The sequence below is a fragment of the Pan troglodytes genome, chromosome 9 (assembly GCF_028858775.2).
Source record: "Pan troglodytes isolate AG18354 chromosome 9, NHGRI_mPanTro3-v2.0_pri, whole genome shotgun sequence".
In the NCBI taxonomy this organism is placed as follows: domain Eukaryota; kingdom Metazoa; phylum Chordata; class Mammalia; order Primates; family Hominidae; genus Pan; species Pan troglodytes.
This window is the reverse complement of record NC_072407.2, coordinates 70113813-70127164: the sequence shown is the minus strand read 5'-3', so window position 1 is coordinate 70127164 and position 13352 is coordinate 70113813. Positions and strand designations below refer to the sequence as shown.

The 13352-nt window shown below is 43.2% G+C and overlaps 1 protein-coding gene across 18 annotated transcripts in view; it reads left to right on the top strand.

The window, feature by feature from the left end:
* CHKA (choline kinase alpha) overlaps positions 1 to 13352 on the top strand; it is a 67940-nt gene that overhangs the window by 34952 nt on the left and 19636 nt on the right. For 9 of the 18 annotated variants that reach the window (XR_010147091.1, XR_001707043.4, XR_010147090.1 and 6 more), the window contains 2 exon segments: positions 5607 to 5660; positions 11011 to 11124. Coding sequence is in view for 9 of the 18 variants with exons in the window: in XM_063782512.1 (XP_063638582.1) it covers positions 5607 to 5660; positions 11011 to 11124 (168 nt within the window). In the remaining 9 variants the exon portion in view is untranslated. 18 annotated transcript variants of the gene reach the window in all.

The window sequence follows — 13352 nt, the reverse complement described above, 5'->3', positions numbered from 1 at the left end:
ATTTTGCTATTGATGACATGCTATTCTTTGTAGCTGATTCATCACTTTTAAAAATCTGTCTCACAGCAGCTCATGTAGTATTGGACCTTTAAAGATACTTTGAAGATAAATGTTTCGGGTGTTAAAGATGTTTTAAATGACATTTTTTTTTTGAGACGGAGTCTCGCTCTGTCGCCCAGGCTGGAGTGAAGTGGCACGATCTCTGCTCACTGCAAGCTCCGCCTCCCGGGTTCACGCCATTCTCCTGCCTCAGCCTCCCGAGTAGCTGGGACAACAGGCACCCGCCACCACGCCAGGCAATTTTTTGTATTTTTAGTAGAGATGGTGTTTCACTGTGTTAGCCAGGATGGTCTCAATCCCCTGACCTCGTGATCCGCCCATCTTGGCCTCCCAAAGTGCTGGGATTACAGGCGTGAGCCACCACGCCCGGCCAAATGACATTTAAATGATAACTATATGTGACTTAATGACGCTTTCTTTATGCCGCTTTCACCCATTTCTTACTATACACAGACTCTAGGGAAAACTGAGATGCTGCTTTGTTTTCATCTCCCGAATGGGGCTTTATTCGTTTAGTCATAAACCTACTTCCCTCAGTATTAGAGAAGTCTTTCATTAAGTACTGGCCAAATAAGTTTATTCTGTCTGATGGCTTAAATAGGTTAAAAGAAATATACCTGCTATATTGTGGAACATTAGGTAACTTAAAGTAGGTTTTTGAATCCTAAAATCATATAACACAAAATACAATAAAGGGACGTCTCTTCCTCCTTGGTCCTGGAGTTGTCTTACTACTTATTGATTTTTTTTATTGTATTTTTATTTTATGAGACAGAGTCTCGCTGTCGCCAGGCTGGGGTGCAGTGGCGCGATCTTGGCTCACTGCAACCTCAGCCTCCTGGGTTCAAGTGATTCTCCTGCCTCAGCTTCCCGAGTAGCTGAGACTTACAGGCGCACATCACCACACCCAGCTAATTTTTGTATTTTTAGTAGAGAAGGGGTTTCACCATGTTGGCAAGGATGGTGTCGATCTCTTGACCTCGTGATCCGCCTGCCTCGGCCTCCCAAAGTGTTGGGATTACAGGCGTGAGCCACCGTGCCTGGCCCATTTTATTTTTAAAGCATGAAGTAGAACATTTTGAAAACCTGTGCTCTGTAATATGAATATTTACTGCTTTTCATAGTCTCATTTAAAATACAAAGCCTAAATAGCCGGGCTTGGTGGCACACCCCTGTAATCCCAACTATTCCGGAGGCTGAGGTGGGAGAATCGCTTGAACCCAGGAGGTGGAGGTTGCAGTGAGCTGAGATTGCACCACTGCACTCTAGCCTGGGTGACAGAGTGAGACGCTGTCTCAAAAACAAAAAACAAAACAAACAAAAAAACCCCAAAGCCTTAAATTGCAATTTTGTTAGAAAAGTAACATTTGAAACCTTGTATCAAATGTATTTATTATAAAAATAATACACGCTTTTAAGCACTTTTTAAAGTATAGAAATAAAGTAAAAATGAAAGTCCTCTATTTTCTCATTTTACTCCGTAGCTAATATAATTCAGACTTTCAGGAATTTAGTTTTTAAATTTAAAAGTTCTTGGCCAATCAAAAAATCTTTTTCAGGCTGGTCATGGTGGCTCATGCCTGTAATCTCAGCCCTTTGGGTGACTGTGGCAGGAGGATCACTTGAGCCCAGGAATTCAAGAGCAGCCTGGGTAACATAGTGAGATCTTGTCTCTACAAGAAAAAAAAAAGGCCAGGTATGGTGGCACATGCCTGTGGTCCTGCTACTTGGGAGGCTAATACAGGAGGATTGCTCGTCCTGGGGAGGTTGAGGCTGCAGTGAGCCCTATTCCTGCCACTGCACTCCAACCTGAGAGACAGAGCGAGACCCAGTCTCCAAATTTTTTTTTTAAAGTTTCACCTCTTAAAAGCTAACTTTAAAATAGTAAGTATGCCTCCTTTATTAATGCTGTCACTGTAGCCTCATTTGTTTCCTACATCACAGGCTAATGAATATATGACTCTAACTTAAGATTCTCTTGAAAACTAAGCCCAAAATAGGAAGGAAAGAAAGAAGGTGGGAGGAAGCCAGTGGCAATATATTTTTCATTATTGTGTGCCTTTTAAGTGTAGAATTCAGTGGTTTTCAGTGTATTTATGGAGTTGGGTGTCTTAGGCATAATTGAGACATTCTGATTTCTTAGGTCTTGAAATTTCAATGTTTATTTTTTAAAAGTTTTTATTATGGGGAATTTCAGATATACCCTAAAGTAGAAGAGTATAATGAACCCCAGTGTCCATTCCTCATCTTCCCCTCACAGCCAGTCTTCTTCCATCTTTTCCCTCATTTACTCCACCAGGGTTATTTTGAAGCAAATTCCAGATGTTATATTATTCTGTAAATATTTCAGTCTGTATCTATATAAGATTATTTTTAAAAAATGACCACAGTAATGTTCACATTAAAAAAATTTAATAATTACTTAAATAACTAGTGTTCAAATTTCTAATAAATGTAAAAAGCTTAGTTTTGTTTTATAACTTATAGAGGATAATTTTTATTAACTTGTTAGAGAAAAGTTGGATGTCATACTAAATATTTATACAATGTATTTTAATATCTACTTCAAATGAATTTATGTCACTGAAGTAAAATCCCACGGATTCCTATATATATATACACATATATATACATATATATATACGTGTGTGTGTGTATATATATGTATATATGTATATATGTGTATATATATGTATATATATGTGTGTATATATATATATACATATATATATATATATATATATTTTTTTTGAGTCAGAGTTTTGCTCTTGTCACCCAGGCTGGAGTGCAGTGGCGTGATCTTGGCTCACTACAACCTCTTCTTCCCGGATTCAAGCGATTCTCCTGCCTCAGCCTCCTGAGTAGCTGGGATTACAGGCATGCGCCACTATGCCCGGCTAATTTTTTTGTATTTTTAGTAGAGTTGGAGTTTCACCATGTTGGCCAGGCTGATCTCAAGCTCCTGACCTGAGATGATCCACCTGCCTCAGCCTCCCAAAGTGCTGGGATTACAGGCGTGGGCCACCCCCCCGGCCCCAAAATATATTTAACTTCCTGTCTTCCTGGACGAAAAAGTTCTTCTCTTACCTTTCCATGAATATACACTTGGTTTGAGATTTCCTGGTCTTACACTTCTTATTTACAGGACTTAGGGAGCCTGAACATTCTGTACTGAGGAAACAGAACAGAGGGCTGGATATTGCAGAAGTCCATCTTGCCTTCATAATGGTGCTCTTATGGTATAAGTGATGAATTCATCTGGGGGTGGAGTGAGGGAGTGGGCAGGGGAGATTATCATGGATTTACTACCACTTATAGTGCCAATATGTTTAAAAAAAGGAAAGACTTTGGGGCCTCAGCCAATTTTTAACTTTGGATGAAGTAACTTGCTTTTGCGAGCGCCATTAGATAAGGGAAAGGGACTTCTGATGGCTAAATAACCCATTAACTGTATCTCCCTAAGAAGATACAGTTAGAGTAACAACAGCATAGGAATAACCATAGTCATTTAGAATTGTGTACAGGTCAAATCCCGTTACAACAATTTCAGAAGAGTATCTAACTTATTTGTCTTAAAGCTTATACTGCAAAGTATTAATATGTAATATATCAGATTATAGAACTTTTTTGTTCTTAAGTTTCTTTGGAGAAAAAAACACAAGGACTTTTGAAGGGGCATTTCTAATTAACCCCACAGCCAGCTTCCTTGTTACCAAGACCCTGGATGGGAATTTGCTATCACTGGTTGGCTGCGTGGCACCAGGCAGCTCCTTGGGCTCACTTGCCTCGTGCTATACCACTCCGGAGTGTTCATTTATTCATGCAGCCTAAAAAGTGTAGTGGGCATCGAGATTTGCTTGGTGCTCTGGGAGAAGACTAACATCAATAAAAGACGCAGTCCCTATTCATTAGGAATTTACAGACTGCTTGGAAGAGGCGACCCGCAAAGCAGAGTCTAAGGAACGATGCGGCCACGAGAGTGTTTGGAATTAGGGTGAAGGGAAGCTTTCCAGCGCCTACCACATCGCACATCAAACCATCTGCAAAGATCTGAAAGCATTTTTGTAGTATTTTGATTTTTATAGCTTTCATTGTAACGGGATTTAACCTGTAACATCTTTTCATCAGAGAACTGCAGATTACACAAATGAAAATATCATAAATCCCCATTTGTACTTTCTGTACTTTGTACCAAATGTACTTAACTGTATGCTAAATATAGTATTCAATATGTATCAGTGCAAACGTTAAGAGCCTTTTGCAAATAGATTTATGAACATGGATACTTATTTTGTTTACTTTTATATTAAGATAGAACATGTACTGTTTATACAAAACATGCATTAAAACGTCTGTAATGTTATTTCAGTGTGTGATGGATGAGTGGTTGCTTTAAATCACTAGGTTTTTGATTGGTGCTAGAGTAGCTGGTGTTGCTTAACGTGGCATTTTTTTTCCTGTCCACACTTTCCACCCTTGGTACAGGTATTTTTGATAAAGCTGTGGAATGGAAAGGTATGTTTTTCATGGGGTGTTCAAGAATCTGTTACCTTAAATTTTTTTAAAGAGGTTTCCTTTATGGGATTCCTTTTGTGTCTGGCTTAAGCAGACTTAGTTTAATTTAACAAGTAACATTTTTAGAGGCAGTATTTGAGTATAAAAGTTTGACGTGACACAAGTTTCTGACTTTACTTTTCCCCATTCCCTTATTAAAGATAGTACGAAGGATTTTAAAGCATTTGGGGTGGGGGGTTGCTCTTAAAATATATGATCTGTACCATGAGAAAGAATGTAGCCCAAGGGTTGTTTATGGTAGTTAATGATCTAGTGTGTTTATTGCTAGAATCCTGGTTATCATAAATTTGCAATTTCATTGAGGAAAGTGATATAAGTATTTCTTAATATATTAATATGTGAAATAATTTTAGAGACTTTATTAAATACACACAGTCCTCTTTATGGTAGAGGAACAGTTCAGCTTGAGCTGGTGACCGGCTGAACTAGAGGGGTTACTCTGGGAAAGTGGCGAGTCGGCAGGGCATGTCTGCACAGATTTTGTGCCAGGTTTCCTGCCTGCACAGCGCTTTCTTCTCTGTCCAAGTTCTGTGCTGACCACAGCTGTCCACAGGCATGTTTACACTCCCTGTTCTTGCAGGTTGACTTGAGAGAACCACGTAGCTAAATTGGTGAGAGACTCAGCCTGACCGCTTGTCTTTAGAAGGCCTGATTGGAAGAGTGCACTCTATTGACTTTCCTCTAACAATGAAATTGTGAAAGGTACATGGGGCGGCTGTGAGACGTGCAGCTATCGGGTCTCACCGGCACATCCCTTTTCTCGTAAAGCAATGAAGCACTTTCTAAGGTGTTGGTACTAGTGCTGGAGGCTGCTGGTGCATTAGATGCTGCCCGTCACATCGGTGGGCTGAGAAACCTTCCTTAAAGACCTGTGATGTTTTGTAAACCCTGACTGTTCTGGTGGTTGCAAAGTTAGTGTCTGTTTAGTGTTCCCCATCTCACCAGAAGTGTTTCCTTTTTCTCATTCATAGAGGTCCTGTAATAAAGAGGGATCCGAACAAGCTCAGAAAGAAAATGAATTTCAAGTAAGTAATTCAGTCTTTCTGCATCTGTGTGAGATATGAACTAGTGTTAGCCACCCTTCGCTACTCCAGGGCTTGGCAGTGCCTCTTATCTACCCTTGGAAAATCCTGATCTATCTTTCTACGAGGAGGGGCTCTTGGTATATCTATCAGAAGCCACCTTACGGAGACTGAGTGAGCGGTGGGTATTCCTCATTCCTCCTGAGAGTGTAGACTGTGGAAGTTTGGTGTCTTTATGGCAATTGAAACAGCATTCGGATGTTGGCATATGGCAGCCAGGGGAGCATTTGTGTGTGGTACCTGATGAGGAGGCCCTGGCTGCTGCTGCTGAGATGCCTCTCTCATCCCCTTTCTGGTCGTTCCCACACTTCCCATCAGGAAGCGGGTCACTGCCCAGTGGTTTTGGTGGCCACCCATTTTCCCTGGGCTAACAGCAATGTTTTTTCCTATGGATGATACCCAAGTTGGAAAAGCTTCTTCCTAGACTTAGAGAATGTGACCCCACTCTCTGAAACACACATGTGCAGATGGCTTGAGGCCAAGAGCACTGACGGATGGAGCCTCAGAGGCAGGGGTCTGGGGTGTTGGTCTGCATGCCCCAGCGTAAGCACCTTTTGAGCATCTCTGCCATTATGTGCAGGCTCACAGAGAAGGGTGCATGTGCACACATGCCCAACATACGTGGGTCTAAGATGTAGATACACACATCGCCACATCATTTTTACCAATTGTATATTGATTATTAAAATGGTCAAGAAATAGGCTGAATGCGGTGGCTCACACCTGTAATCCCAGCATTTTGGGAGGCTGAGGCAGGTGGATCATGAGGTCAGGAGTTTGAGACCAGCCTGGCCAACAAGGTGAAACCCCGTCTCTACTGAAAATAGAAAAATTAGCCAGGCATAGTGGTGGGCACCTGTAATTCCAGCTACTTGGGAGGCTGAGGCAGGAGAATTACTTGAACCTGGGAGGCGGAGGTTGCAGTAGACCGAGATTGTGCCACTGCACTCCAGCCTGGGCGACAGGAGTCGTCCCCACCAAATGCAAAAAAAAAAGAAAAAAATCAAGAAATAGACATTAAAACGGTTGAGATAAAAAAGGAATGAAAGTGATGATATTTTTTCCACACTTTTCAGCGGCTTGTTTTACATGTGTCTTGGTCTGGGGGCCCTGCTAGAGGATCTAGAACTTGTGCTCTCTGGAGTGACAGTGACTGGGAAGTCCTTGGGTGGGAAGTGATTGACAATCTGTTGTGAACCATTCCAAGCCCTTTGTGCAGAGGCCTTTGGACATCCTGTTAGCTGAAAATGGTGGATCACCAGGACCTGCGTGATGCTAAATCCAAAGTACTTTTCAGTTCTCATTTTATTTTGACTTCTCAGTAGCATTTGACATGACTCCCACCCTTTTGAAATGTTTCCTCTCCTGAGGGCAGCCATGACACAGAGACACAAAGTACAGATCTGGCTGTCTACATGCTAGGGCGCCCCATGATTTGACCATAGGCCCTCTTCTCATGTTGTCCTGTCTCCCTCGGTCACCTGATCTATAGGCCAAAGGGCCGCTACATTCTTCCTCCAACCCTGACCTCGACTTGGAACTAATGCCATTGGCTAGCAGTCCCTCCTCGGATGTCTCACATGCCCCTCAAACTCGCCATGAAATCGCCCGGCCGATTTCCGTCTTTTTTATGTGAATTTTATATGAATTTATTTTTAACTTTTTATTTCATACCAATTTTAGACTTACAGAAAAAATTTCAAGAATAGTACAGAGAGGCCTGGCATGGTGGCTCACGCCATAATCCTAGCACTTTGGGAGGCCAAGGCGGGTGGATCACGAGGTCAGGAGATCGAGACCATCCTGGCTAACATGGTGAAACCCCATCTCTACTAAAAATACAAAAAAAATTAGCCAGGCGTGGTGGCGGGCACCTGTAGTCCTAGCTACTTGGGAGGCTGAGGCAGGAGAATGGCGTGAACCTAGGAGGCAGAGCTTGCAGTGAGCCGAGATCGTGGCGGGCACCTGTAGTCCTAGCTACTTGGGAGGCTGAGGCAGGAGAATGGCGTGAACCTAGGAGGCAGAGCTTGCAGTGAGCCGAGATCGTGCCAGTGCACTCCAGCCTGGGTGACAGCGTGGAACTCCGACTGAAAAGAAAAAAAAAATAGTACAGAGATTTCCCATGCACCCCTCACCCAGCTTCCCTAATGTGAACATCTCACATAACCACAGTGCAATGGTCAAAACCAGGACATTAACGTTGATGCAATAGTGATAACTAAACGTCTGTAATCCCAGCACTTTGGGAGGCTGAGGTGAGCTGATCACTTGGGGTCACAAGTTTGAGACCAGCTTGGCCAACAGGGTGAAACCCTGTTTTTACTAAAAATACAAAAATAAGCTGGGCTTGGTAGCGAATGCCTATAGTCCCAGCTACTCGGGAGGCTGAGGCAGGAGAATCGCATGAACCCGGGAGGCGGAGGCTTCAGTGAGCTGAGATCTCGCCACTGCACTCCAGCCTGGGCTATCCATCTCCAAAAAAAAATAATAATAATAATGTCTCCAAAAAAGAAAAAATAACTGAACTATGACCTGAATTGAATTTCAGAAGTATTTTCTTTTGTTCTGTCTCGAGATTTAGCTAGATCTCAAGATTGCATTGGCTACTTCTCTTTAGTCTTTTTCAGCCTGTAACAATTCTTTTGTTATTTGTAATCTTTATGCTTGTGAAGAGTACTGATCCGTTATTTTGGAAATGTCTCCTCAATTTCAGCTTGTCTAGTGTTTTCTCACAATTGAGGTTATGCATTTTTGGCTGAAATACCACAGAAATGCTGTTATGTCTTCTCAAGAAGTTCATAACATCAATACTCTTCTTCCTGGGTTTTAAATAAATGAAACTTCATAGATAAAGTGAAAAGTCAGTTTAAACCCCTTGTTCCATTCTCAACCACTTCTCTCTCCCGTTTCTGTTCACTCTTCACATGCTCCAATCTGACATCTGTCCACCCATCACTCTGAAGCTGTTCTTTTTTTTGTCACCAACAGGTTCCATATTGCCAAATCTAATGGCCACTTAGCAGCACCATTAGGGAATACCACTCTCCTTCCTGGCAGTGGCGCCTGCCTCACCTCGCCTTCTGGCCTGGCCCCTCTTTTTGCTGCCTGAACTTAAACCAGTTTTTCAAGTTGTGGCTTGTGAACCTCTAGTGGGGCATGAAATGTTAGCATGTTGATTGCTTTTTAAAATGAAATAGAGTAGAAAATATTAATAAGTGTTGCCCAGTTGTGAGAGTGAGTATTGGTGTGGGGATAGTGTTTGTTTTGGGGGTGTATGCGAGGGTGCCCTGTAGAAAGCTTTCTTACTGTGGTGACAGTCACATAAGAAAGGGCATTTTAAGGCCTGTGCTGGTTCCTCCTCTTCTGTCCCCAGGGGATCGAACCCAGTTTGTGAGCTGTAAACATCAACAACATGTTGAGGACTTGTGAATTGGTATCTGTAAGCCCCAGTCCACCCGGCAATCTCATGCTCTGCTCTTCCTTTTCCTTGATTGTCCTGTTCCAGTGAGACAGGCCTCTCAGTTCCTTGAAGGCGTCACACTTGTTCCTTCCTCATGGCCCTATGCTCCCATGGGGCTGCTGTGGCTTTTCACACCTCAGATCTCAGGTCAGTTCAGTGTGGCCTCCTTAGAAATACCCACACCACCACACCAGTCACCGTTGTTTCCCTCATGGCAGTGAGCCCAGTCCATAGCTGCGTGTACTTGCTTACTGTCCATTTCTCTCTCTCTCCCCATCCCTCCCTCTCTGTCATGTAAGCCCCGTTGTGGGCAGGGGCCTTATGTATCTTGTTCTTTGTTGGTTCCCTGGCGCTTAGCACGGTGCCAGGACATAGTAGACATTGAGTAAGTGTGTTTTAGGCAAATGTATTAATGAGTCTTTATTTCTGAAGCCCAAGTAAATTGTTCCAATTTGAGATATGTGAAAAAGTAGGACCAGTTTTCCCTCCACTGTCACCAGCTATGGCTAAACCAGTGCGTGGTACAGGAGAGAACCCAGCCATGTCTGTCCAACCCCACTTTTTACCATGCTCACTTTCAGGAGCAATCAGGAAGGTGCCTGGAGACATAGTGATGACAAGAAGACCACCAGTAGTTGGTACACTTATTCTAGGATTCTCTGCTGTCCTTAACCTGTCATTTTTCTTGCTTGTGCCTGGGTGTTCTCTTTCATTTTCTTTTCTTTTGAGACAGAGTCTTGCTCTGTCACCCAGGCTGGAGTGCAGTGGTGTGATCTCGGCTCACTGCAACCTCTGCCTCCCATGTTCAAGCGATTCTCCTGCCTCAGCCTCCTGAGTAGCTGGGATTACAGCTGCCCGCCACCATGCCCAGATAGTTTTTATACTTTTTTGGTAGAGACAGGGTTTCACCCTGTTGGCCACGCTGGTCTCAAACTCCTGACCTCAGGTGATCTGCCCTCCTCAGCCTCCCGAAATGCTGGGATTACAGGCGTGAGCCACCGCCTGGCCTGTAAAAGCTCTTTAAGAGATTCAGGTGGACCTCTGGGTAAGCGTGACTCCTTCACTCCAACAGATGGAAACCCTTATGCTGTAATGTGCTGTTTAAGGGGGAAAGACCAAGGACTGAATTTGCTTTGAGATCAAAGCATGGATTTTGAAGGCAAAATGATGATAGATCCCACGTTAATTATTAGGACGAAGATAGAACAGACAGCATCATAGAGATTTCAGCAAGACAACAAACATTCAATAACAGGAAAAGGTCAGGTGTGCCAACTGAAAATAGCAATCTAGGATGCTCCATGCTAGGCTGCTCTTTGGACTAGAAAGCCGTAGACCCTGGACCTAAATCAGTAATTTTCAAGCTTGTTGGACCCATGAGTCCAATTTAGTAGGCAGAAGGTCCTTTGGATCCTTTGCTTTAACTAGACACACTCAACCAAAAGCAAATCAACCCTTACCAGAATGGATGGTGTTGTGGCCTTTGGTGAGATGCCAAGGGTGAGACTCCTATATAGGTTGCGAAATAAATAGAAGCAATAAAAGCACTGATGGATATTTTTCTATTTTTGGATCTAGTGACCTAAATTAAACTCATATTTTAAATCTTATCAATATAGCATAGTGCTTGCAAGCATGAATCCTGCAAATGACACGATGTGTGACTTTGGAACCTCTGTTTCTTCATATTTAAAATGGGGATGATGATAACAGTAGTGCCCACGTGAAAGAATACTCATGAGGATCAGATGAAACACTCCTGTGAGAGTGCTTCTGATGCCTGGCGCTTAGCAAACACTCAGTAAACACCTGATTTGTTGCCATCTGTTTTAGGGGGCCGAGGCCATGGTTCTGGAGAGCGTTATGTTTGCCATTCTCGCAGAGAGGTCACTTGGGCCAAAACTCTATGGCATCTTTCCCCAAGGCCGACTGGAGCAGTTCATCCCGGTAAGATTTGTTCATAAACGCTTAGTTGACATATGCCACAGACAGAAGATGGCTTCTTTGTCTCATTGCTGCAAGAACCTGCAATGCTGTGTTTTCACTGTTAACCTCACCTGTGTCATTAAACTGTATCAGAAATCATGAAAAGCAACATTTATTTTGTACTTACATCCGAACCTCTTTCTTTTCTGTAAAGGTGTATTCATCCAAATTTGAAATATATATGAAACTTACCATTTTATTGTCCCCTGAGGCTGTGTACCCTGAGACTTTGCCCTTTTCACCGTGTTCCTCTCAACTTCTAGGGCCCTGCTTTATAGAACTTGCTGCTAGAACACCTTGGCCCTGCTCAGTCTCTGACTGTAGCCCTGTGGGGGCCATGCCTGTTCTTTCCCATCACCCTTCCTTGGTTTGTTTTGTGCATTCCTACTGAGTCTCCCTACCTCCCATCTTCCTGTCCCCATATGCTGGTCAAATTCTTAGATTTCAAGGCCTTGCTCCAAGACCTTGCAGTCTTATTTCTAAGCAGTCAGGATTATTTTCCCTTTCTTATTGTCCCAAGGCAGTTTTAATGTTGCTATAACATTTACCAGTATACCATGTCTTAGAGTTACATGTACATATCTAAAGCATAGTTCCTGTTCCTCTACCCACCCACCCCTGACTCCATGCCCTGCACAATGCTTCATGCCCAAGGGTTCTCATGAACCCTAAGTGTTGAAGTGTGGCTCTGAGCCCTGGCAATACTTCTTTGGTTGGCAATGCTGGTCTTTGTCAGCCTGCATTCTCTTCCTAGATAGATCAGATATTCCCCATTTTCATTGAGCGTAAGTTCCTTGAGGACTAGAATCATAAGCCGCTAGCTTTTCCTGCCCTGCTGCATGAGATATCTTATCCATGAGAGGCCTGGGCATGTCCAGGGCTGCCCTGTACATCTGTGCAGATGGAGCCCAGCACTAGGATGCCTGGCAGAGGGGTGCTCTGCTGCGTCTGGCTGGGGACCAGGGGCAGGGGTTTCTTTGTCTAATCCCACAGCCCAGAAACAGGGAGGCTAGTTGTGCTCTGTCTCCCCAGAAGAGGTATCCTCTTCTAGTTGACAGTGGCGCTGTCCATCTGTGCTAGTGTTGTGCTAGCTGCCAGTGCTGAGGATGTGTTTAGATGAGTGGATGGTGCCTTCACTGCGCTGGCTTTTTCCTTTAGTTTGCTCCCTGGCACCTGGCTATGTTTTAGTAGAGACAGGGTTTCTCCATGTTGGCTAGGCTGGTCTCGAACTCCCGACCTCAGGTGATCCACCTGCCTTGGCCTCCCAAAGTGCTGGGATTACAGGTGTGAACCACCGCGCCCGGCCGAGATGATAAGTTTTTGAAAGAATTTTGCAAATAATAGAACCTCATATGGTTATAAGTGGCAATATAGGTGAATCTTACAAACATAATGTTGAATGATCAAACTGCAGGAGACTGTAAGTAGTATCATACCATTCTATAAAGCCTGATAAATGTTAAAAATTGTTTAAGAATATGTGCACATGTAGTAAAAGTTCTCTTTTTGGAAAAGGTAAGGGAATTGTGTTAACACAATTCAGAATAATAAAAATATCTTGGGGACAAAAAGGGCAGGCATCAGGACACATAGATTATAGTATCTGTGGAACTGATTTTGTTCTAGTTCTTAAGTTCTATCTATGCTCTTGTATGTATTGTTTATTATATATTAAATTTTTTGAGATGGGAGTCTCACTCTCTTGCCCAGGCTGGAGTGCAATAGCATGATCATAGCTCACTGCAGCCTCGAACTCATGGACTCAAGTGATCTTTCTGCCTTAGCCTTTCAGGTAGCTGGGAGTACAGGTGCACACCAGCACACCCAGCTTATTAAAAATTTTTTTTTGTAGAGATGGGTCTTGCTGTGTTACCCTGGCTGGTCTTGAACTCTCCTGGCTTCAAGCTCTTCTCCTGCCTCAGCCTCCTAAGTCACCAGGATTACAGGTGTGAACCACTGCACCCAGCCATAGTGAAGATTTTTTAAAAATTCTGTTATATACTAGGTTTGAACCATATGACGCCGCCGGTGTTTGACTGTTTTTGACCAACAAGAATGGCAGTTTCATTTGATTCAACCTAATACCATATGTTATTTCTAGATTTGCTTTTTTTTTTTTTTTTTTAAGATAGGGTCTCACTCTATTGCCCAGTATAGTGAAGTATAAGTGGCCTGATCTCAGCTCACTG